General features: G+C 52.1%; 3 protein-coding genes across 12 annotated transcripts; 1 reads left to right on the top strand and 2 right to left on the bottom strand.

Annotated features, from left to right (window-relative positions):
• Positions 1-8,037: 8,037 nt before the first annotated feature.
• Eif2b4 (eukaryotic translation initiation factor 2B subunit delta) lies at positions 8,038-14,211 on the bottom strand. 7 transcript variants are annotated; one of them, XM_028874805.1, is made up of 13 exons: positions 13,959-14,107; positions 13,544-13,587; positions 13,105-13,240; positions 12,619-12,828; positions 12,085-12,167; positions 11,830-11,921; positions 11,472-11,586; positions 11,203-11,279; positions 10,969-11,071; positions 9,967-10,094; positions 9,658-9,835; positions 8,394-8,574; positions 8,038-8,280 (listed from the first exon to the last, which is right to left on the bottom strand). In XM_028874805.1, the coding sequence occupies exons 1-13, from the start codon at positions 13,987-13,989 to the stop codon at positions 8,081-8,083; spliced, it is 1,578 nt and encodes a 525-aa protein (XP_028730638.1). In that variant the 5' UTR covers positions 13,990-14,107; the 3' UTR covers positions 8,038-8,080. The 7 variants fall into 7 exon arrangements, with proteins under 7 accessions (XP_028730638.1, XP_037053996.1, XP_037053995.1 ...); XM_037198101.1 differs by having other exon boundaries at positions 13,105-13,236; positions 13,959-14,104; XM_037198100.1 differs by having other exon boundaries at positions 12,619-12,831; positions 13,105-13,236; positions 13,959-14,104.
• A 50-nt stretch (positions 14,212-14,261) lies between these two features.
• Positions 14,262-19,760, top strand: Snx17 (sorting nexin 17). The gene is made up of 15 exons (XM_028874829.2): positions 14,262-14,436; positions 14,876-14,950; positions 15,851-15,968; positions 16,452-16,516; positions 16,757-16,867; positions 16,963-17,053; positions 17,191-17,278; positions 17,522-17,591; positions 17,842-17,934; positions 18,033-18,236; positions 18,496-18,621; positions 18,749-18,826; positions 18,953-19,027; positions 19,118-19,159; positions 19,239-19,760. Exons 1-15 carry the CDS (start codon positions 14,374-14,376, stop codon positions 19,344-19,346), a joined length of 1,407 nt encoding a protein of 468 aa, XP_028730662.1. The 5' UTR covers positions 14,262-14,373; the 3' UTR covers positions 19,347-19,760.
• Positions 19,761-19,843: 83 nt separating this feature from the next.
• On the bottom strand, positions 19,844-23,293 carry Znf513 (zinc finger protein 513). Of its 4 annotated transcripts, none has more exons than XM_037198103.1 (4): positions 23,217-23,293; positions 22,510-22,665; positions 21,095-21,682; positions 19,844-21,008 (listed from the first exon to the last, which is right to left on the bottom strand). In XM_037198103.1, exons 2-4 carry the CDS (start codon positions 22,532-22,534, stop codon positions 20,182-20,184), a joined length of 1,440 nt encoding a protein of 479 aa, XP_037053998.1. In that variant the 5' UTR covers positions 22,535-22,665; positions 23,217-23,293; the 3' UTR covers positions 19,844-20,181. The 4 variants fall into 4 exon arrangements, with proteins under 4 accessions (XP_037053998.1, XP_037053997.1, XP_028730649.1 ...); XM_037198102.1 differs by having other exon boundaries at positions 23,209-23,263; XM_028874816.2 differs by having other exon boundaries at positions 22,920-23,236.
• Positions 23,294-23,368: the final 75 nt, after the last annotated feature.

A 23,368-nucleotide genomic window follows, 5' to 3' on the forward strand; every position in this document is an offset into this window, starting at 1 on the left:
CTCGCCCCGCCCCCGGGGCCAGGTAAACGCCGGCTCGGTCGGGAGTGCGTTCCCCGCCGAGTTTTTCTAGTAAACTCCGTGTTCCATAATGCAGCGCGGCGCGGCGCGGCGCGGATCGGCGCGGCAGCCCCCCGACGCCCGCGAGCTGGAGCCCGGCTTCCGCGGCCCCAGGACACTGCAGGGCCTTCTGGGAGTCTCAGCAACCGGAAGGGGAGGTCGGCGCCTGCGCGGCACCGAGGCTTCCCCAGCGGCCCTGCTTCAAAGCTTTGAGGGTGCCGTTGTCGCGCGTGGCCTGTCGCCGGACGTCCCGGCCTAGCCGTGCCACCAGGGCTGCGGGGCTCTTGTTGTGGCGAACAGAGCCAGGCCACGCAGGTTGCTAGCTGCAGCCCCGAGCTTCGGACGGGCTAGGAGACAAGCCCTCGCCGCCGACCGCCCCAGGATCCACTGAATGAGCAAAAGACAGGAAGAAAATAACAAGGAGGGCTTGGAAGGAGGCCAAGGAAAGGAAGAACCCGGGGGGAGCGGGGGCGGGTTAGGCTAGCCTGGGTGGGTCCGCTGCGCTTCTAAAGAGATCGTCGGCCCTGCTGCCAGGCCTCGCGCCATCCCCGTCTCCTCGGGGAGGTGGCCTGTGATGGAGCAAACAAGTGCAGCAAAGTTTTCCTGAGCCATTTCAGACTATATATAGCCAGGAGGAGGGTGAATAGAAATGGACAGGAAAGGGTGCAACAAGCCAGCCTTTCCTTTTCCATAGTCTTGTCCATTAATCCCGTTGGTTAAACATTTAGGAAAAGTGTAGAAGTCGGGCATAATGGTGCACACTTAGAATCGCAGCATTTGGGAAGTGGAAGTAAGAGGATCAGCAGTTCAAGGTCAACCCCGGGCTACTTGGAAGTTGGAAGCAGCCTGGACTATATGAGACGTCTGAGAAAAAAATGAAAAAGAAATGAGGGGAAAGCGGGGTGTGTCCCTCCCTCCAGTAGTCCTTAAGTACTCAAGGCTGAAGCAGGAAGATCTCTTGAGTCCAGGACTTAAGGCCCTACTTGGGTAACCCAAACTCTTTAAAAAGAAAAAAGTATGAGATTTAGCCAACACCTATGTGAGGAAAGGGAGGGGAAAACCAGTTCTTTCATATCCCTTAAGTCCAAAGACAGCATTTTGAGTGGATGTCTTCCTCTTTAGGTATTGGCTCCTCAACATTGTATAGGGAGTCACGGATTTACTTCTGTAATGAACAAAATATCCTAAAATCTTCCTGTCCCTGATTAAATTCTTTTTGATTTTTTTTCATAAAATTAATGGCTTTATTTTTGAAAAAGATTCCCTGTGGCCCAAAGTTCAAAATACAACTTGTAGTTGGTTGTTTGGGTTTATTTGGTGCCCACCACCTAGCTCCCAAATAAACCACACACGGACGGCTTAGTCTTTCTTATGAATGCCTGGTCTTAGCTTGGCTTGTTGCTAGACAGCTTTTCTTTTAAGTTATCCTGTCTACCTTTTGCTTCTGGGCTTTTGCCTTTCTCTTCTGTATATCTTACTTTCACTCTTACTCCATGGCAGGCTGGCCCCTGATATCCTCCTCTCCTTGTTTTCTTGCTCCTTCTTCTCTGCCCAGATTTCTCCCCCTATTTATTCTCTCCACCTGGCAGCCCTGCCTATCCTTTCTCCTGCCTCACTATTGGCCCTTCAGCTCTTTTTTTAGACCAATCAGGTGTTTTAGGCAGGCAGAGTAGCACAGCTTCACAGAGTTAAACAAATGCAACATAAAAGAATGCAACACATCTTTGCATCATTAAAACAAATGCTCCACAGCATAAACAAATGTGATATATCTTAAAATAATATTCCAAAACACAAAGGGCATCAAGTGAAGACTATTTTCAAACTTCACTAACCCCGTGGGCAATTAATTCATTTCTCAATGTTGATACATTTTATGTATTTTTGCTCAAATTCCCTTCTTTCTCAATTCCATCCCTTACCCTAGGAGCTAATCACTGACCTACTTCAGCCTCCTAAGTCCTCTCATTACAAGCACAAACCTCCATGCCCTGTTTGTCTTTTGTTTGTTTTGTTTTTTTGAGACAGGGTTTCTCTGTGTACTTTTGCGCCTTTCCTGGAACTCACTCTGTAGCCCGTGCTGGCCTTGAACTCACAGAGATCCGCCTGCCTCTGCCTCCCGAGTGCTGCGATTAAAAGCGTTCACCACCACTGCCTGGCCCTTGTCTCTGATTTCTTAACAGTTACCTTTCTAAGCATGAGGCTGACCCTGTTGATTTGCTTAAATTTGATGATTGAGTGGTACATTCGATCTAAAAAGCCCACAAACTCATAATAACCTAAAATAAGAAGACACCACCAAGTATCATAGTCCAAAGCCTGGAGTCCTAGCACTGAGAAGACCAAGATAGGTTTAAGGATAGCCTGGGTTATGTGACAAGACCCTGTGTGAAAAAGATGAGAAAGCACAAGGGAACAGCCTTCCCAGTGTGAGTTTAGACAAAGAAACTGCTGTGAGGTTCTTACTCCCAACCCCTCTTTGTTTTGAGTAGGCTCTGGCTCTCTTGCTATTAGCAGCCTACGCTGTCCACAACTTGATGATCTACTCCCGCAGCCTTCCCTGGGCTGGATTACAGGCTGCACCGTCACACCCTTTAAAATGATTGTCATTATTAGATACTAAATATGGAAGGAGTGAGAGTTAGAAAAAGCACTTCTATATTCCAGTGAAATTCACACAACCATTAATTGGATAAAACCACTAAATGAAAGGTTCAAGGGAACCTTAAAAATGCCAGGCCACACTCACCACTAGAAAGGAACTCACAGGTCGTTGTTTGCTTCCTGATAGAAAGCAATATGAAGCACCCCGACCCATTTAGGTATTCCTGACAAAAAGGGTGAATAGGGAATCGAAGGGCTTAGAGAATTGGGTGACGTGACACCACTTTAAAAAAAAAAGAGGTCATTCTGAAAGAAACATTTCCCCCCCAATATGCCTGTCCTGGATCTCGCTCTGTAGCCCAGGCTACCCTCGAACTCACAGAGGTCCACCTGGCTCTGCCTCCCGAGTGCTGGGATTAAAGGCTTTCGCTACCACCTCCTGGCTGAACTTCTGTATTTTTAAGAGACACCTTGAAGTCTGCAAGCATGAAAATGATTACTGTCTGGGATTTGCTGCACAGTAACTTCAGCAAGGAAAAGAGTAAGAAGGGCTGGAGAGATGAAGTCATCTGACTGTCACCCTTGTGTGCCCACCCCCAATTAAACGTAATAAAATCAAAAGTGTGGCATATTTCAGCACGTGGGAAGTGGCAATAGGAGGAGCCAAAGTTCAAGGCCAGCACCAGCTACACAGTTCAAGGCTGTGAGTCCTTGTGTCGAAGGATACAAAAAGTGGCAAGTTTCAATAACTGTTGCATCTAATGATGAGTATTCTCACACAGTTCACTCTCCCTTTGTTCTATATGGAAATTAAAAAACAACAACAACAACAAAAACAATTGGGTGGTGGTGGCACACGCGCTATTATTCCCAGGACTCTGGGAGGCAGAGGTAGTTCGATCTCTGTGAGTTTGAGGCCAGCCTGGGCTACATGTGAGTTCCAGGACAGCCAGGGCTACATAGTGAGACCCTTGTCTCAAAAACAAACAAACAAACAAGCAAACAAATGCCTTTACAGACAACATAGATGATTTCCATTCCAAAGCTTATGGTAGCTTGACTCTCAATCAAGACTTATTTATTTTATATATATACAGCATTCTGCCTGCATATGTATGCCTGCATACCAGAAGAGAGCACCAGATCCCATTATAGATGGTTGTGAACCACCATGTGGTTGTTGGGGACTGAACTCTGGATTTCTGGAAGAGCAGTCAGTACTCTGAACCTCTGAGCCATCTCTCCAGCCCAAGAACCATTTTTTTTTTCACATTAAGCTATTTCCTCTGCTGATCTGCCTCCTGATTCTTTTACTGAGTCTTTTTCCAAGGACTCCAGCAGGTGTTACCCAGTGAAGACAACCATGCTAGCTAGACCCAGTCACATCATCCAAGGATCCTGTTTGTGTTGCCTTTAGTGCACAATGAAGATAGTTTGTGTATCTTTCTATACTGTGCATTAACCCAAAGGCCATAAAGACAGAGCAAGCATTGTGGGTCATGCCTGCCAATCCCCAGAACTTGGGAGGCATGAGTTAAGCCAACACTTTTTGTTGTGGAATATTAAGACATGTTACATTTGTTTATGTTATGGAACATTTGTTTAATCATGTGAAGATGTTTAATGCTGTAAAGATGTGTTCCATTCTTTTATGTTGCATTTGTGTAACTCTGTGAAGCTGTGGGCTGGAGATGTGGCTCAGAGGTTAAGAGCACTGATTGCTCTCCCAAAGGTCTTGAGTTCAGTTCCCAGCAACCACATGGTGGCTCACAACCATCTGTAATGAGATCTGGTGCCCTCTTCTGGCCTGTAGGGATACATGCAGACAGAACACCATATACATAATAAATAAATAAACCATTAAAAAAAAAAAAAAAAAAAAAAAAAAAACTCTGTGAAGCTGTATTACTTTGCCTGTCAAAACACCTGATTGGTTAGTAAAGAGCTGAATGGCCAATAGTGAGGTAGGAGAAAGGATAGGTGGGGCTGGCAGGCAGAGAGAATAAAACAGGAAGAGAAATCTGGGAGGAGGAGGACAAAGAAGGAAGAGAACAAGGAGAGGAGGATGCCAGGGACCAGCCGCCCAGCCACACAGCCAGACATGGAATGAGAAGGAAAGAAAAGAAATACAGAAATAGAGAAAGGAGGGGCTGGAGAGATGGCGCAGCAGTTAAGAACACTGGCTGCTCTTACAGAGGACCCGGGTTCAATTCTCAGCACCCACATAGCAGCTAACAACTGTCTGTAACTCCAAGATCTGACACCCTCACACAGACATACATGCAGGCAAAACACCAATGCACATAAAAATAAGTAAATTAAAAAAAGAGAAAGAAAAATAGAGAAAAGTAAAAGTGTTAAGAAATGACCAGCGGGGAGGCCTTGGCAGGTTGGGCCAAAGTGCCCTGGTGGGTGAGGGAGAGAGGCCATGTGGACGAGTTGGCACGCTGCGACATGGAGCTGTGGAAAGTTACACCATGCAAATACATGTCCAAGTGGAAAGTTTATTATTAAAGGGGGGGCGGAGTTTGAAGGGGAAGGAGTTTTTTCCCAAAGGGAACTTTACATAAGATGACCTCAGGACATTGAGCGGGGTTCCCAAGGGGCAGTTCAGAATACTACAAAAAGTCCAGAAGCAAAAGGTAGACAGGATAATTTAAGAAAAGCTGGCTAGAAACAAGCCAAGCTAAAGTCAGGCATTTATAAGTAGTAATAAGACTCCAAGTGGATCTATTTGGGAGCTTGGTGGCAGGCCCCCCCAGAAAACCAAAAGAGTGAAAATCAACCAACAATTTTTTAAAATTACTTTTATGTGTATGTATGCCTGAGTGAGTTTGTTTTTCCTAGTGGGCAGGTGCCTGTGGGGGTCCAAGGGCATCAGATCCCCTGAAACTCGAAGTAGATAGTTGTGAGCCACCATTCCCAGCATCATAGCCAACAACGATTCAAAAAGAGGAAACCAAAAGCCCCCAGTTGGCTAGGAACATGGCTGAGTCAGGAGAATGCTTGTCTGGCATTCATGAAGCTCTGGGTCAGTCCACAGTATCTCATAAACTGGTGTTTGTACACATCTGTCACCCCAGTACTTGGGAAGGTGAAGCCAGGGAGACTCTGTAGCCCAGGCTGGCCTCAGACTCACAGAGATCTACCTCTGCTTCCTGATTGAAGGGATTAAAGGTGCCACTTCAGGCTCAAGGCCATGCTTGTCCACAGCCCTAGGTTACATAAAACCCTGCCTAAAAAGCCAAATTCTTAAGGATTTGGGTTCAGACTGCTGTGATCATATCCTGATTCAAGTTCTGATGAACTGCGTTTGTTGTTGTTTTTTGTTTTGGTTTTTTGAGACAGGGTTTCTGTGTAACGGTCCTGGTTGTCCTGGAACTCGTCCTGATTTGTCGACCAGGGTGGCCTTGAACTCAGTGAGATCCACCTGCCTCTGCAGTGCTGGAATTAAAGGCATGCACCACCACCATCTGGCTGAACCGTGTTATCTTAAGTAAATGACTTCTATAAGGTTCATAAAGATGTATTAACCTTTTTTTTTTTTTTTAAGAGACAGGGTTTCTCTGCATAGCCTTGGCTGTCCTGGAATTTACTCTGTAGACCAGGCTGGCCTCTGCCTCTCCAGTGCTGGGTAAATGTATAGCCCAGGCTGGCCTTGAACTCATGATCCTAGCTCCACCTCCTGCAGCAAGTCCTACCAGTGGTCACCACCACAACTGGCCTATTAACAGTGTAAAGGGTTGATCTGTTTCTGACAGATAGAAAGTACTCAAAATATGCCAATTTAGAGCTGGGAGTAGTGGTCACACCTTTAATCCCAGCACTTGGGAGGCAAAGACAGGTGGATCTCTGTGAATTCCAGGCTAACCTGATCTACATAGTGTGTTCCAGGAGAGCCAGAGCTAACTACATAGGAAGACCGTCTCAAAACTTAAATAGGTGAAAATAAATTGACCAGACATGGTGGTGCACACCTTTAACCCCATCACTCCAGAGTTAGAGGCAGGCAGATCTCTGAGTTCAAGGCCAGCCTGTTTTATGAATTGAGTTCAATGACAGCCAGGGCTGTTACAGAGAACCCATTTCGAAAAATCCAATAAATAGTAAGTGCCAGCTTATTACTAAGGCTAGGACTTGTGCTGAGGATGGACCTGAGGCTTTGTTCAAGGTAAGCATGTGTTCTACGACTACATAGCTCTCTCTAGCCCTTGGCTTTTTGACTTGGTCTTTCTGCTCCTGCATCTGAGCAGTGGGGTTAGAGGCCCAGGCCCACCATATCTAGTTATGACATATTCATATCCCTCCTCATTTCTAGCTCAGGTACTACACAAAATTAGTGCTGACTCAAGACATGAATGTAGCTAGAGTTTCCCTGGTCCTGCCTGGCCCATGGTCAGGACAAATCTTTCTCACCCGCCAGTCCTGCAGCCGCTCAGACCTATCCGAGTAAACACACAGAGACTTATATTGCTTACAAACTGTATGACCGTGGCAGGCTTCTTGTTATCTAGTTCTTATATCTTAAATTAACCCATTTCTATTCATCTATACCTTGCCACATGGCTCATGGCTTACCAGTATCTTACATGTTGGTACTCTTGGCAGCGTCTGGCAGCATCTCCTGACTCATCCTTCCTGTTCCCAGAATTCTCTTCTCTCCTTGTCCCGCCTGTAATTCCTGCCTGGCTATTGGCCAATCAGCATTTTTTTTATACATAGCGATATCCACAGCACATGAATAGCTTTTTAATTGTTTAAAAAGTTTTTTTTTTAATTATTTAAAAATTATATTTAGGTTTTTGAGACAGGGTTTCTCTATGTAGCCCTGGAAGTTGGGATTACAGGTGTGTGCCACCATGTCCAGCTATTATTTTATGTGTATGTTCATTGTGTCTGTGTGTATGTGCATCGGATGCCTGGTGCCTGAGGTCAGAAGAGGGCATTGAATATTCTGGAATTAGAGTTATAGATGGGTGTGAGCCAACATATGGGTGCTGGGAATTGAACACAAGTGCCCTGGGCACTGGCCAATGAGCTACCTCTCCTGCCCCAGTGGTTGTTTCTGACACTAGCTCTCACTTTGTAGACCAGGCTGGCCTGAAACTCACTATGTAGCTGAGGCTGGCCTTTAATCTTACAGAGACTGGCTACCCTAGCTGGGATTAAGGGAGAGCTCTGGGAGTGCCACCATGCCTGGCCTATGAATATCTTTGATGCTTACACAAAACATCTTCCTCCAAAGTCCTGGCCTGGAGCTAACCACCCAAGAAGGGTTTCCACAGACGGGTTCACAGTGGGTGATGAGGGGCATGCAGAGTGTGGGTTCCTGACTGAAGAGGCAGAGATGCCCTAAGAGACACGAAGGCAGCAGTGTTGTGGGGGTAGGGAGTAAGTTTTTATTGACCCCCGCTCCCTTTCACTGGTCACTGCTCTTGACTCGAAGGACAACAGGCACAGAGCTACAAGGGATCATGCCCAGTTCTGTGATCACCAGATCCACGAGTTCAGGGGGAGTCACATCATAGACCAGATTCAACAACCTGAGCGATGAGTGGTCCTGCCAGTTCGCCAGGGCCACCTGTTCTCCCCGCTTACACTGCAGATCGTCGGGGTCATCTGCAATGAGAAGTGGGCCCATTGACATCCTTGTAGAAAAGAAGTCGGGGTTTAACCACCCTTCCCCGTCAAGTCTTCCCAGGTCCCCGAAGCCTCAGTTCTGCTCTGCTTACCCAGCTCGTTGGAGACAAAAGCATCAGTCTGCACACGTTCACAGAACTTGTATGTCTCACAGCAGACCAGGACTGGAACATTATGTGCTCGAGCTACGAGGGCCAACTGTGCTGTTCCTACCCGTGACATCACAGATCCGTTGGCCAGGAGTGCATGGGCTCCCAACAGCACCTTAGAAACCTGTTTGTTTAGACAACGTGGAAAGGGAAGAAAAAAATGTCATGTTCTATCAGTAGGTAACAAGGTCCCCTGCTTCGGTCCAGAACAGCAACACTCAGCAACACACCACGTTGACTGCTCTTAGAAAACAACTTGTATCATCTCAGAACAGGGAAACTGCCCTGTTCCTTTTAGTGGCTGATACTTTAATATAATCTTCCTGTAATGACTAAACTGTGCTATTGTATGTAGCAGTTGCTTTTTTTCTTTCTTTTTTGTTTTGTTTTTTGAGACAGGGTTTCTCTGTGTAGCTTTGCGCCTTTCCTGGGACTCGATTTATAGACCAGGCTGGGCTCGAACTCACAGAGATCCACCTGCCTCTGCCTCCCGAGTGCTGGGATTAAAAGTGTGCGCCACCACCGCCTGGCGTTTTTTTTGTTTTTCAAGACATGGTTTCACTGTGTAGCCCTTGCTGTCCTGGAACTCGCTCTGTAGACCAGGCTGGACTTGAACACAGAACTGCCTGCCTCTGCCTCCCCAGTGCTGGGATTGCCAAGTTAATGAGCAACTAGTTGCTTTTTTTCTATCAAGGATGAAAGGGGAGGCAAAGGCAAGCAGATCTCTGTGAGTCCGGGCCAGCCAGGACTACATGAGACTGTCTCCCAAAAATAAAAATAAAAAAACAGGTTATACAGAGAAACCCTGCCTCAAATAATAATAATAATAATAATAATAATAATAATAATAATAATATACTAATATATAGTTATTATTATTGTAAATAATATAGTAATATATCATTATTATTATAAAGGTAAGGGCCAGTGAGGTGGCTCAGTGGGTGAAATCACAGCCGAGCTCGACAATGCACGTTCCACCCTCAGGATGTAAACGAGGAAAGAAAGAACTGACTCTTCCAAAAGGCGTTCTCTGACTCCACATGGGAGCCAGGGCACACTGCCTTCATCTACCCCTCACATTGCTCACTCCCCTATACCTGCCCCAGTGCATAAATAAATGTAAAACAACCAAAGAATAGCAGGTAAGATTATGCCCGTGTGACTAGACCCCTTCCCTTCACCTTTTTCTCGTGAGAACCCTCACCTCTGGGAGCACATAGGAGGCTGCAGGAATGAGAAGGTAGGAGGTGGGGACCCCGGCGCGGACCAGAGAACGGAGCATGTGCCTTCCCTCCAGTCGGGGCCGACTGTCCACCACCACCACCCGAAAGAGCCTGCCCTCGGCCCAAGCTTCCCGGAGAATCCGTGACACCAGAGAGGAGCTAGAGATGGATGGAGAGGAGATGTTAGGAGAGTGACTAACTGCTGGCCAGCCTGTTCGCAAAGGCAAGGGGCAGACTGTTCTCCTGACCGTCCCCCTCCCCAGTTTTCTCAAGTCAGGTGTTGACCATACCATCCATACACCAGGATCACGTCTCCATCACTGATCTTCTTAGAGGCAAATCGTGAGATTGCCTGAGCTGCGAGCACAATCTTCTCTTGCACATACCGATCAATGGCTTCTCTAAGTTCCGACTTGGCCTAAATGTTGAGAGAACATGGATATAAGTCACACTCTGGTCGTCATGCTGTATGTGCCAGGCAGGGTGGCGCACACCTTTGATACTAGCACCCAGGAAGCAGGAGGATCTGAGTCTGACCAACTTGGTCTATATAGCAAGCTCCCGGACAATCAAGACTACATAGACTGTCTCAAAACAAAAATCATCAGCCGGGCTGGAGAGGTGGCTCAGAGGTTAAGAGCACTGGCTGCTCTTCCAGAGGTCCTGAGTTCAATTCCCAGCAGCCACATGGTGGCTCACAACCACCTGTAATGAGATCTGGTGCCCTCTTCTGACATACAGGCAAAACATGCAGACAGAACACTAAAATAAATGTTAAGAAAAAAAAAAGGCCAGGCAATGGTGGCGCATGCCTTTAATCCCAGCACTCGGGAGGCAAGGCAGGTGGATCTCCGTGAGTTCGAGGCCAGCCTAGTCTACAGAGCGAGATCCAGGAAAGGTACAAAGCTACACAGAGAAACCCTGTCTCGGAAAAAAACCAAAAAAAAAAAAAAAAAAAAGCCAGGCGCATGCCTTTAATCCTAGTATTTGGGAGGCAGAGCCAGTCTACAGAGCGAGATCCAGGACAGGCACCAAAACTACAAAGAGAAACCCTGTCTCGAAAATAAATTAATAAAATAAAATAAAACCCAAATATCATCATGCTGTATGCTTGAATAAGTATATAACAACGGGCCTGGACTGGGCCCCCACATGCCAAGAGTACAAGTCACTTCCCTAGGGACTAGTGACGCCGAGTGGCCTGTCAACACATGTCTTCCGGGAGTTCAGAATGCTGCTGCCTATCTTAACCACAGGCAGATGCCTTTCCCATTCCCAGAATCCTTCATCACCTCCTCTTCCCGCTTGGAGCTGCTCATGCCGGTGATCTCCTTGTTGAGGAACTTGATGGCGTTGCACATGCTTGCCGACAGGGGGCGGCACTGGGTCAGGAAGCTGCAACAACAATACCTCCTGTTTGTGCACCGCCCCGTTAGGACTTACAGAGAGGGCAGCGGGAGGAAAATAGTGAAGGGCGTACAAGAGGACCAAGTAAGGTGCAAAGGCACCCGCATGGCCCTGCTCACCTGATGTAGGGTTTTAGTTTATTTACAAGATCCCTGGAGAGTTCCTCATTGGGAGGTGTTGTGTAATCCTGAATCACCTATGGAACACACAATCAGATCAGCAAAATGCTCCCCAGATCAGGTCTCTGAAATGGGACAGAGACAAGCTCTCCATTGGCGAAGTGTTCTGAGTGTGAGTCATTCCTCCCTCGTCCCAGAGGCCTCTGCGGGGAGGCGTGCTGGGACAGTCTTGCGGCCTGGGTTGGAGTCACAGAGGATACAGGACATACCTGCTGCAAGGCTCGGAGCAGCGCGATACACCGGGCGTTGGAGCCGCTGATGAGGCCCTGGGAATACTGCAGCCCGAGTCGTACCACGGCTGGGTGGATCACAGAGCATGGGACGCTGATGGGATGGATGGTGGTGTCACATACTTTTTAAGGGAACTTGAGTACCGCTTGCCCCGTGCCCCTGATAAAAAGGAACTTCCTTCACTAATACAGACCCCCCCCCTTGTCCTGCAGTTTGGCCTTGAGTTTACTCCCCTCCCACCCACATCTCATCTCAAATTTCCAGCCACTTTTAACACTGAGTTAGTTCCTCAATCTCCTAGACTGAGAAGTCAGAACAATTTCCCTAAGATCCTACCTCATGTACTGGGTCAAGGAGTTTTGTCTGCTGTACTGGGGCAGGTGGGAGAAGAGACTGACTTTGGATCCATAATCCTTTCGTGTAGGAACCTTGACAAGCCAAAGGAATGTGATCAATAATTCAGAGTTCAAAACTTACGGGACAAAGCTGGAAAGAAAGCAAACTAACTCACTTCTTTGACCCCACTAGTCAGTGGGGTTCCAGACCTTTCATTGCCCAGGGCAGTTCTCCGAGGACCAAGCCACTTCCTACCTGTTGTCGTTCTGGTTTTCTAATAAGCCTCCTCAGAAGTGTGGGGTCATCGGCCTGGGTGTGCTCAGGGAGACGCGTCGATCCTGAAAGTTAATGAGCTGTTTTTCAAGACGCTCTATGTCTGGACATGTGTTTTCAGTGCATTATGGGGACAGCAGGAAATTAGGAAGTTGGGAAGATGGAGCAGGGGGAGTCCATAGGAAAACTTTAAACTCTTGCCTCCCAAGGTTAAGAATGGGAGCCGGGCGGTGGTGGTGGTGGTGGTGGTGGTGGTGGTGGTGGTGGTGGTGGTGGTACACGCCTTTAATGCCTTTAATCCCAGCTCTTGAGAGGCAGAGCCAGGCGAATCTCTATGAGTTCGAGGCCAGCCTGGTCTACAGAGCAAGATCCAGGACAGGCACCAAAACTACATAGAGAAACCTTGTCTTGAAAAACAAAACAAAACAAAAACAAAAACAAAACAAAAAGAGACTGGGAAGCCATGTGGGTACAAGAATTTGGAGTAAGTGAAGTTTTAACACGAAGAGAAGATACCTGCGGTGGCTTCTCCAGCTGTGCTGGGGCAGGCCTGAGGAGGGGGTCCTCCTTGTTCCCCCTTTTTCGCCTGTTTCAGGGCCCGCTCTGCCTCCTGCTTGGCTCTCCTTTCGGCGCGAAGTTCGGCCTTGCTCCGGCCAGCTGGTGGAACTTTCTCTCCGGCAGGACCTCCCAACTGACTACCAGGTCCTGGGAGTTCTCTGGTTGGGTCTACTAAAGACAGAGGGAAGAAGTGCCCAGGCCCGAGGAGGGTGATCTCTCTGTTCCAACCAAAGTTTCCCTTTTAGTTTATCTAAACTATTTCTTGTCTCTATGTATCAGTTGGCTGGCCTGGAATTCACTGTGTAGACCAGGCTGGCCCGGTTTGCCTCTGCCTCTGTCTCCCAAATAACCTCTTCTGTACTTGCTCAAATCAACTTTATTCTGTCTCCCCCACGAAAGCCCTCAACCAGCGTCCTACTCCAGTCCTTGAAAACCTCCGCGCACCTTGACACTGAGCTGCAGATACAGAAGAGCCAACGTCTTGGTCTGCCCCCCTTTCCTCCTTCCGTTTCTTCTTCTGCTGTTTCTTTTCTTTCCGAAGCTGAAGCTTTTCTTCTTGGGTCATCTCCCGCCCCGCTGCCTGGGACACAGACACCGTAACTGCTCTTCCCCAGGCAATTCGAAAGGCTTATCAACACTACTGGATGCGGACTAGGTTCCCGCGGGGTTAAGTCCCTGATCCTCTCTGACTTCTGTTACAAGTCTACATCTCATAAGGAGAGAAACTTCTTCGGAGCCACAGTCACATACTATTAAGCGCTGTAAAAATCCCGGCTCTACTGAGAAATGAACTGAAAGGGGATAGGAGATGGGGCCGCATGAAGGGGACACCGTTTTCTGCGCAACGCTTGACAGGCGACTAGCAGAGGTCTCCCTCACTTACCCCAGGCCGAGGAGAAAGTTCTGCCTTCATTTCGGATCTCGACTCTGCATCAGAAAACAAGGCACAGAGTGAACCAGAGAGGCTCCGGGAGAGCTTGGGGAGAGTCGTCCGCGCAGCAGGCTGCTGGGTTGGCATGACCACAGCTCGGCTGCCGGGCGCGAGGCGCTCCGGGATCCGCGTGGGGACGCACTGCGCGGCAGGATCAAAGGACGGGCGGGGGGGGGGAGGAAAAGGGTCAGTCACCCTTCTGGGAACAGCCGGCAAGCCGCACCGAGCTGCGCCCTAGATCGTGCAAACCAGAGCCCGGCGACGCGCAGAAGCCGGGAGGCAAGGCCCAGAGGCGCTCGGGGCTCGGCACCAGCGACCGAAGCTCATCTGCTCCTCTACCAGTTGGTGCATCCAGCCTTTCACTCACCTTCGCGAACGGCCACCGCCACCGCAGCCATGACTGTCGGCCCTAGGCTCCTCCCGCCCGAGGTCACTCAGACTACAGCGCCACCTGGGCTGTAGGGTCCCCGGCCGCCTCCCGCGGAGGTTAGCCCCCAGCGGACTACAACTTCCGGCGTGCTCCGGGGCCCGCCCCGGACTACGGGTCGTGGTGAGGACCACGGGACCTCGGGTTGCCAATAAGCAGCGTCTCTGGCCCTCGACTACAGCTCCCGGCATGCCGAGGTGGCTGCTCGCAGAGCCGACGTCCTACAGCCTTCCCACCTCGGAGTTCAGGCCCCCCAAAATGGCGAGCTGGGCTGCGGAGACGCGCTGAGTGGCGGAGTCGAGCGAACGGAGCCGCTACGGCCCTGGTAGTGCCGGAGCTCTGCCTTAGGGGGAACATGCACTTTTCCATTCCCGAAACCGAGTCCCGCAGCGGGGACAGCGGCGGCTCCGCCTACGTGGTGAGGAGCTGCTAGAGCTGGGCCGGGGCGGGGATAACGGGCCGGAGCCCTCGGGGCGGCCTCCAGCCTTCGAACCTCCCGGGGAGCCCTCTATCCTGTCTCAGCTTCGTACAGAAGTCATCCCAAGCTCCCATCGGTTCCTTTGGGCGATTGCTTCCCCCGGCCAGGCCGCGACCGATGGTGGACATGACTGTCATCTCCGGGAGGGAGGCTGCCGCACTAGCGTCCGAGTTTCCCCAGAACCTGGGCCTTCTGCTTGGATCTTGGCCCTGGGGGGCGTGTGCGGGGGGTGGGGGGGCGTGAGACAGGCTAAATCCCGGGAAGTCTCGGCACGTTCCACGGACGGATCTGTCAAGCAACTTCCGGCCAGGTTTCTGGGGGGCAAGAGGTGGTTCGGACTTCGACCCTGAGATGTTTGCCTGCTTTTTTGTGTCTTCAGGCCTATAACATTCACGTGAATGGAGTCCTGCACTGTCGGGTGCGCTACAGCCAGCTCCTGGGGCTGCACGAGCAGGTGGGAGGAAAAGCCCCTCTCCAGATGCAGCTTCGAGCCCCCCCCCCCATATCCATAGACATTACTCCCCTTTCATTGCATTCCCCTTTAATCACTGCCACAGCGGGAGGTGTGCCTTGTTATCGTGACGTTTCGGGAACTCCCCCAGCAGCTTGTGTCTCCTAGTACCTGCTCCTCCCTATAATCACGTCCACCTTTACTTCCATTCTGAGCTTACTGCTTTTTTAGCCTTTGCCCCTGCATGGGAAAAACGCGAACCCACAAGCACATTCCTCTCGTCACCTAAGCTACAACCTAGAAATTCGTTTCCTTCCTTAATACAAACCCTTCACTGATTTCCTTGTTTGTTCTTGGCTCCTTTCGGTGTCCCGGATCTGTGATACAGTGTTTCCCTTCCTCACCAGATGGTGAGCTCTGTGTTTAACTTTGTAGAGAGCCCTGGTTCTGCTGACAACTAGTTGTCACAAGTTCCTGAGCAGATTACCTCATTTCTACAGGTCTCAGTTTCTCCCAATGAAACATAGACTGTTTAATCAGCAAAGTCCCTTCAACACACTGTCTGAGCATATTGTGATTTTATTATTCATGCATATGAGTGTTCCCTATAAATGTTCTCTACTTCCTGTGAGGGTTCAGTGAACAGTCTTGCTAGATAAATCAAAGGGCTCCTGGACCCTATGAAAACCCACCCTACAATGTGAAGGTGCTTATGCACATCAATACATAAAATTTATGCTCAAGATCCATGAGATAGATCCTGACTCTGCCCAAGTCAACTTTTTCTCAGATGACCACTTAGAGTAGTTAGGGGAACCCAGGGGGATGTGGTGAGTCTCATTTGCCACCTCTCAGTTTCTGTGCTTATGGGGAAGAATTTTCTCTCTCTTTCTCTCCGCATAGCTTCGGAAGGAGTATGGGGCCAACGTGCTTCCTGCATTCCCCCCAAAGAAGCTTTTCTCTCTGACGCCTGCAGAGGTAGAACAGAGGCGTGAGCAGTTAGAGAAATACATGCAAGCTGGTGAGTGGATGGATGAACTCTAGGCTGTTTTGAGGACCCCGGGGACAGAGAGAGTCAGATGACTCTGTCATATGCCCCGTAATAACAGCGTTTGGAAGCCTCCTGTCTAATGTTAGCTAATTAGCAGAGTGACTAGCCAGCGCAGATTTGAAACTCCAGACTAGGAAAGCAACCTGGAGATACTAGGATAACACTAGTTGTAAGAGTACTTGAGATTGGCGGAGAGAGCTCTGTATCTGATATGCTTTAGATGACCATCATTGTTATTTCCCTAGTTCTGTAGACTGGACTCAGCTTAGATGGCGGCCAAGGGTGGGGCAGGTGAAGAATTTATGCAAACAGAGGTGAGGTGAGGCCAGCTGGGGGATGTGGCAGGCCACCATCAGCCTAGGAAATGGGGTTGGGGGACCTACGGAGAGGAGGACTCGCGGAAGCCAAGAGTGAGTCCTAAGTTACTTGAATATCATTCTCTTGACCCCACAGTTCGGCAAGACCCATTGCTTGGGAGCAGTGAGACCTTTAATAGTTTTCTACGTCGGGCCCAACAGGTAACCCATATTTAAGAGAAAGAGCTGATGGGGGACCATGTCATTTTAATTACACAGTTATTACCTGGCATTTTTTTTTTTTTAATGGAACATAGCTTCTGTTGCACCATTGAAGTTAAGGGAAGCCCAGCCTGAACTTCAGAATGATACCAGAGGGGGTTAGGAAGTTAGGGTGCGTCTGAGCTGGACCCTAGACCTACATAACAGGGTGGTGCCTCCCATCCTTATTTGTCCATACAGGAGACGCAGCAAGTCCCCACAGAGGAGGTTTCCTTGGAAGTGCTGCTCAGCAATGGACAGAAAGTTCTGGTCAATGTACTGACTTCCGATCAGACCGAAGATGTCCTGGAGGTGAGGTGCATGTTGGGCACAGCCCCTCTGCCCAGTGGACACCCGGTCCTGCACAAGAACTAGCTGGTTGGATAAGCTGTACTTCCTGTTCCCAGGCTGTGGCTGCAAAGCTGGATCTTCCAGATGACTTGATCGGGTATTTTAGTCTCTTCCTTGTTCGAGAAAAAGAGGATGGAGCCTTTTCTTGTGAGTGCCTCTGGCCTTTACTGTTTCCGCCAGCGAGTCCCGTCTGCCTCTTGCCAGAACGGGACATTTCCTCCGAGCGCTTCCATTGGTTTCCCTTCCTCTTTAGTCTGACCACACTTTTCTTTTTTCGTCCGTAGTTGTACGGAAGCTGCAGGAGTTTGAGCTGCCTTACGTATCTGTCACTAGTCTTCGGAGTCACGAGTATAAGATTGTGCTCAGAAAGAGGTCAGGGCTGGGCCTGAGTGGGAGAGGGCCTGGGTTGGATTGCTGGGCCACACTCGGAGGTAGCTTTATCTGGCCAAGGGGTGGGGGGATGCTGGATGTTTTCCCACAGCTCCCACCCTTCTGCCGTTGATCCTCTATTGATGAGCCCATAGTTGGAACTGCTTCTGCTTGCCCATTTTCCATCCTACCTTTGCCTTAGCCCAGGTTAGCCCTATTACTCATTTCTGTCCCTTGGCCTCACAGTTATTGGGACTCTGCCTATGATGACGATGTCATGGAGAACCGGGTTGGCCTGAACCTGCTTTATGCTCAGGTGAGCTTCTGCCTCTGAACCCTTGCCCTGAAATGACAACGATACTCCACTTAACCAAGAAAACTCCTTCCACGTCTCTGGTTCCCAGTTCAGGGGGAGGTTCCTAGAATGATAACTCTCTATCAGAGCTCCTGGCACAGCTTGGCCTCGCTGATCTGATAAGGTCAAGGTCTCGCTAGGGATGGCCCTCCGAGCGTGGTCAGGCTGACTGGGAGCCCCACCTCCCATTCGCTGTCTCCGCTGTGTGTAGACCGTGTCGGACATCGAGCACGGCTGGATCCTGGTCACCAAAGAGCAGCAGCGGCAGCTCAAATCCCTGCAGGAGAAAGTCTCCAAGAAGGAGGTGAGCTTTTTTGCCTCGTCTCCCTGCAAGGGTAAGTCTGAGCTACCTACCCCCTCTGGACCTGACCACTCTTGGTGACCGTTTTTTTTTTTTTTCAGTTCTTGCGGCTGGCCCAAACTCTGCGGCACTACGGTTACCTGCGCTTTGATGCCTGCGTGGCTGACTTTCCAGAGAAGGACTGCCCCGTGGTGGTCAGCGCAGGCAACAGTGAGCTCAGTCTCCAGCTGCGGCTGCCTGGCCAGCAGCTCCGAGAAGGCTCCTTCCGGGTCACCCGCATGCGGTGCTGGCGGGTCACCTCCTCCGTGAGTTCTTCTCTAGTCTTTTGAGACAACTTCTAGTCATGTTCCTATTACTGAGCTGGAGCTGTGTCGCTAAGGTATCCGTGATCCTCCTGCCTCAGCTTTCCAAGGGCTTGGATGAGCACGCCTGGCTTTCTTCTGGGAGCTGGGATGAGAGGGGGAGACCTTCTGAGATGGGACCTGGCGAGCCTTGAGATTCCAGGCTGCGGAGATCCACAACTTGGCCAAAATGAACTCAGCTGGAGCCCTGTTCCTCTTTCAGGTGCCGCTTCCCAGTGGCGGCACGAGCAGTCCAAGCCGGGGCCGGGGTGAGGTGCGCCTGGAACTGGCTTTTGAATACCTCATGAGCAAGGACCGTCTACAGTGGGTCACCATCACCAGCCCACAGGTGTGAGCCCGTAGGTCCCCAGGTCTAGGCTTCCAGGACTCCATGTGAGTGGGAGTCCTCGTGTCAGGAGATCTGGCTAGGGATGAGGTCTCCAGTCAGACTGAGCGAGCTCTCTTCTCCCCCTCAGGCTATCATGATGAGCATCTGCTTACAGTCCATGGTGGATGAGCTGATGGTGAAGAAGTCCGGGGGCAGTATCAGGAAGGTAAACGGCACCAGAGACCAGGAGGCCGCGTGGTTTTGTGCTCTCCTGTTGTGTTCAGGGAGGGAGGGGAGTGGCTGGGCTCTGAGGAGTCTTCCTGCCTTTATCAGCACTTGGGTCTGTCCTCAGATGCTGCGGCGGCGAGTGGGGGGTCCTCTGCGGCGGTCAGACAGCCAGCAAGCGGTCAAGTCCCCACCACTGCTTGTAAGTGGACGTCAGTCAGCGCCTTGGCTCCCAGCCCTGCCCGGCCTTCCCTCCGCTCCTCATCTAACTGCTCTACCTCCTTTTTCCCAGGAGTCGCCTGATGCCAGCCGGGAGTCCATGGTCAAACTCTCAGTGAGTTCCGGGTTGTGAGGTTTGACTACAGGGGCTCACGGGCTGCCGCCCCCCTGACCCCCCTCCACCTCTGTTACAGAGTAAACTGAGTGCTGTGAGCTTGCGGGGGATCGGCAGTCCCAGCACCGACGCCAGTGCCGTCCACGGCAATTTCGCCTTCGAGGGCATCGGAGACGAGGATCTGTGATGTCAGCTGCCTGGATGTCTGCCCTCTGCCCCGGAGGAGATGCACACAGACTCGCCCTGTGCCTATGCTCCCAAGTTAGGGGAGTCTTTTCCTAGTCCCTTCCCACTTTTTTTTTTTTTTTTTTTTTTTTTTGTCCTCTTGGCCAGGGGCCTCCTAACCTACCTTCCCTTTTCCTGGGCTGGCTACACAAAAGATCACTGTCTCTTTCTCAAGAGCTGGCCCTTGATGCCAAATTAGCATTTAGTATTTTGCACAAAGTCCAAGGGACCATGGCTACCTGCCTTGGGGAGGAACTGTTGCTCCCCACGGGCTGCTTCTGGCTTCTTAGGGCCAGGTCATGGGCAAAGGGTGGGCAGAGGTCTGTGGATGGTCTGACCAGCTCCCCATCATTAAACTCGGCCTGACTGCTGCCTACCTCTGGTTCCCTCTCACTGCCCCTATCTCAGCAAGGGCCGTGCTCAGGGTGAGGCTTGTTGCCAATCCAGCGTAGACATGGCTTTGTTAGTGTTTCCTTTATTATAAAGCACTGAAATAAGTTAAACAGGTGAGAGGCTGGGCGGTCCCCCAGCCAGTTCATCCATGGCCCCTGGGAGCAGTGGCGGTGAATCCAAGGGCCTGATCACTGAGCTCATTAAGAACATGAGCCAAGACCAAGCCCCCTGGTCCATATGGCCCCCTGCCCATGGGATTCAGGCTGGTCCATATAGTGCCTAGGTTAGTCTGTGTGGAGCCCCTGGCCAGCGGGGGAGAAAAGGGGAAGGTGATTTCTAGTCCATCTGTATAAAATGCAGGAGAGGCGGGGCTAATTCCTAGGGCCCCGGTCAAAGAACCTAGTTCAAGGTGAGTCTGTATGGAGAGCCCTGCTACCAGTAGCACCTAGGGCTGCCGGCCCCCGAGTGCTCAGAACCGAGGGTGGGCTATGAGGTGGGGCCCAGCCCTCGGGGGCAGAGAGGCCGGGCCCTCCTGCGCCCCCATGGCCATGCACCTTCTGATGGCGCTTGTAGTTGTCCCAGTGGCCGGTGGTGTAGGCGCAGGTGGCGCAGCGGAAGGGCTTCTCGCCCGTGTGTCGCAGCATATGGCGTTTGAGGTTCATGCTCTGGTTGCAGCTGTAGCTGCAAAGGCTACACCGGAACGGTTTGTCACCGGAGTGGATGCGGCCATGACGCTTGAGGTTGGCCAGGTTGCCACAGGCGTACGGACAGAGGGGGCACTTGTAGGGCTTTTCTCCTGTGTGGACACGCTGGTGCCGTTTCAGGTTATCCAGATGAGCAGAGGCGTACGGACAGCGGGCACAGCGGAAGGGTTTCTCACCACTGTGAGTCTTCATGTGCCGAGCCAGGTGGTTGGGGTAGTGAGTGGCAAAGGGGCAGAGGCTACAGGCGAAGCCTTTGTCACTGGGGCCCTGGGGTCCCCCGCTGGCACCCCCTCCGGCCTCTCCTCGCATGCAGCGCCCACACATGGCAGTTCCCAACCGGCTGCCCTCCCCCTCCTCCAGTTCTTGACCACAACCCCGGCAGGTCCAAGGGAACAGCAGCTCCGGCAGTGGTTCCGATCCAGTCCCACACAAACCCTCCCCTTCACCCCGCAGCTGCCCACAGTCGGGCAGGAAACTGGCACCACCGGGTGGCACATGGAGGCTCAAGTCTGGAAGGAGCAGAGCATCTGTGGGAACAACGAGACGTGGGCCGTGAGTCCAAGTGTCTCACTCCCCACCCACGTCCCGGGGTCCCCGGTGGTCTGCCTTTTACCTTCCGATCGCCGGGGCATGGTCCCCTCCTGCTCCGTGGGACTGGGGGGCCGGGCCGGTCGCGGAGCACAGCATCGGAAGCCACAGGTCGGGCAGGGAGGCGTGGGAGGCCCCGTGTGGGTGCGCTGATGCCGCCTCAGGTTGCCCAGGCTGCTGCAGGCAAAGGGGCAGTGGGGACAGCGGTAGGGCTTCTCGCCAGTGTGGGTGCGGGTGTGTCGCGTCAGGTTGACGAGCTGGGCCGAGGCGTAGGGGCAGCGGCCGCAGCGGAACGGCTTCTCCCCGCTGTGCGTCTGCATGTGCCGCTTCAGGTGGCTCGAGTAGTGGGACACGAAGGCGCAGAGGCGGCACGAGTACAGCAGTCGGGGGGGCAGCGGGGGCCCCCCACCCGGCCCTCCTGCCCCACAGCACGGCCCCTCACCTGCCGGCCCCCCACACAGCTCACAGGCTGGGCCTGGCCTCTCACCCCTGGCCTCCCCTGGACCCCGGGCTGGCTCCTCAACTTCGCTCTCCGCACTCAGTGCCCGGCCGCCCCCAGACTCGTCGTCGCTCAGCCCGTAGGGAAGTCCAGGTCTGGCCCCCTGGGAGTCTCCTGGTGAGACAGAAATGGGGGGGGGGGAGAAACATGGTTCAAGACCAAGTTCTCATTTCTGGCCCCACTTATCAGCCCCACCCTTCATGTGAAAAACCAAACCAAACCTTTTAGATCTCTCCCAGGAATCTAGGTCTCCCTACAGTGACTTCAGAACTTTCTGTCCACCTCTCTGAGCCTAATGACTGACACGGGCGGACCTACACCACTTCCGCTGAATGGAAAGGATCAAGGGCTCGAAGAGGGGTGTAGACCGATGTGAAACGTTAAATCTTGATAAGAAAAGTAAAAGTACAAGAGACCCTGAGATCTGTTTAGTAAGCACTGGTTTTTCTATAAGGCTGATTATAAAATGAAACCCACCTCAGGAAGCACAATGTGGAGCAAGTGGAAACAATGTAATGCAACTTAACACAGAAAGGGCAGCTTCTTTACATGGGGGCCCAGGGGTTCACTCCCTGACTTACAGATACTCAGGAAGAAAAGCGAGGCCTGAAACCTCTCCGCACAAAGGGTCTGCTGCTACAGGTCAGAGTTAAGGGTGGCTCATTCACACAAGCCCCTTCCACGAACCTCTTGAGGTTCACATACAAGGAAAGGGCCAGGGGCAAGGTTACTAAAAGGGCATCGACCCACCTTGGTATCCGTGCCACCCCGGCCAAGTGCCGCTGCTGAGGGGCCCCTAAGCAACCCCAGTGATCAAGTGTGAAGCCAGGCCAGTCCCAGGCTGCAGCAGGAAGTGGTGTTTTGGCCACTGGCGCTGACTTCCACAAGGCTCAAGTCACCACCAACAGCCACTAATCCCTAACCTCCACCCCTAAACACACCTTCCGAGTCTCTCTCAAAGCCCATGAGCTGGTCGTTGTGGCCGTCCCCTTCCTCCTCCTCCTCTTCCTCCTCAAACTCCAGATCTTGGCCTAGTAGCAGATCGCTCTCCAGCACCAGGGCCCCGGGTCCCTCGTCGAAGGACTCTTCAGTGTCCACTAGAGAGAGGAGGGTGCTCGTGGAATCTCCCTCCCGGGCCGTGCCCGTGACCCCGGCCAGGGAGCGGGCCATTGTGAACTAACCGCACTTCCCGCACTCGATGACCCTCTCGGGCTCCCTTGGTACTTTGGTAGGTGGCTGAGCGCCCAGCTCGCCCGCCCCCAAACCTCAGGAGCACCCCTCCGCCCTGACCTGAGCCCACGATACTGACCCCACCCCTGTTCCTCCCCGCTCCGGGCCCCTGACCCCTGACCTTTGACCCCCTCGCATTTCACGGGCTGCGGGTGGCTTTGCTTCCTCCGGGGCATCGTGACCGGCTCCAGCCCGACGCGCCTCCGGCCCGAGGCCGCCCGGCCCCGCCCCTCCCCGCCCGGCCCAGCCGCCGGCCCTCGCTCTCAGGGTCCTCGGGCCGCCCCCATACAGCGCTGCGGGCCCTGGGCAGCCCCCGGCCCTGGCCCCGGAGCCCAGCTCAGGTCGCTCCCGTCGCCGCCGCCGCTTCCATTCATGGAGCCCCCTATCCCCCTCCGGAGACCAGCTGGTACCTCCGTACCCGCTTCCGCTTCCGCCGCCGCACAGCCGCACGGGACGCGTAGTTTGTGGGATGCACAACGGGAGCGCGGCGGCAGCGTGACCGGGAAGTGATTGCGCTGCTCGGCGAGCCGACCAATGGGAGACGGCCGGAGGAAGGCGGCCGGCCAGCCA

The sequence above is a fragment of the Peromyscus leucopus genome, chromosome 22 (genome assembly GCF_004664715.2).
Source record: "Peromyscus leucopus breed LL Stock chromosome 22, UCI_PerLeu_2.1, whole genome shotgun sequence".
Classification (NCBI taxonomy): Eukaryota; Metazoa; Chordata; class Mammalia; order Rodentia; family Cricetidae; genus Peromyscus; species Peromyscus leucopus.

What these genes read in the sequence shown, in the direction of transcription:
- Snx17 (XM_028874829.2), top strand. Translation starts at nt 14,374, where the DNA reads ATGCACTTTTCCATTCCCGAAACCGAGTCCCGCAGCGGGGACAGCGGC. An exon ending in AAGATTGTGCTCAGAAAGAG is followed by an intron (nt 17,279 to 17,521) that starts GTCAGGGCTGGG and finishes TTGGCCTCACAG; the next exon opens with TTATTGGGACTCTGCCTATG. An exon ending in GCTGGCGGGTCACCTCCTCC is followed by an intron (nt 18,237 to 18,495) that starts GTGAGTTCTTCT and finishes TTCCTCTTTCAG; the next exon opens with GTGCCGCTTCCCAGTGGCGG.
- Eif2b4 (XM_028874783.2), bottom strand. Translation starts at nt 14,209, where the DNA reads ATGCCGGGAGCTGTAGTCGAGGGCCAGAGACGCTGCTTATTGGCAACC. An exon ending in TGCTCCGAGCCTTGCAGCAG is followed by an intron (nt 11,280 to 11,471) that starts GTATGTCCTGTA and finishes TGTGTTCCATAG; the next exon opens with GTGATTCAGGATTACACAAC. An exon ending in CCTCCTATGTGCTCCCAGAG is followed by an intron (nt 8,575 to 9,657) that starts GTGAGGGTTCTC and finishes CTAAACAAACAG; the next exon opens with GTTTCTAAGGTGCTGTTGGG.
- Znf513 (XM_028874816.2), bottom strand. Translation starts at nt 22,974, where the DNA reads ATGCCCCGGAGGAAGCAAAGCCACCCGCAGCCCGTGAAATGCGAGGGG. An exon ending in CTTTGAGAGAGACTCGGAAG is followed by an intron (nt 21,683 to 22,509) that starts GTGTGTTTAGGG and finishes CTGTCTCACCAG; the next exon opens with GAGACTCCCAGGGGGCCAGA. An exon ending in CATGCCCCGGCGATCGGAAG is followed by an intron (nt 21,009 to 21,094) that starts GTAAAAGGCAGA and finishes TTGTTCCCACAG; the next exon opens with ATGCTCTGCTCCTTCCAGAC.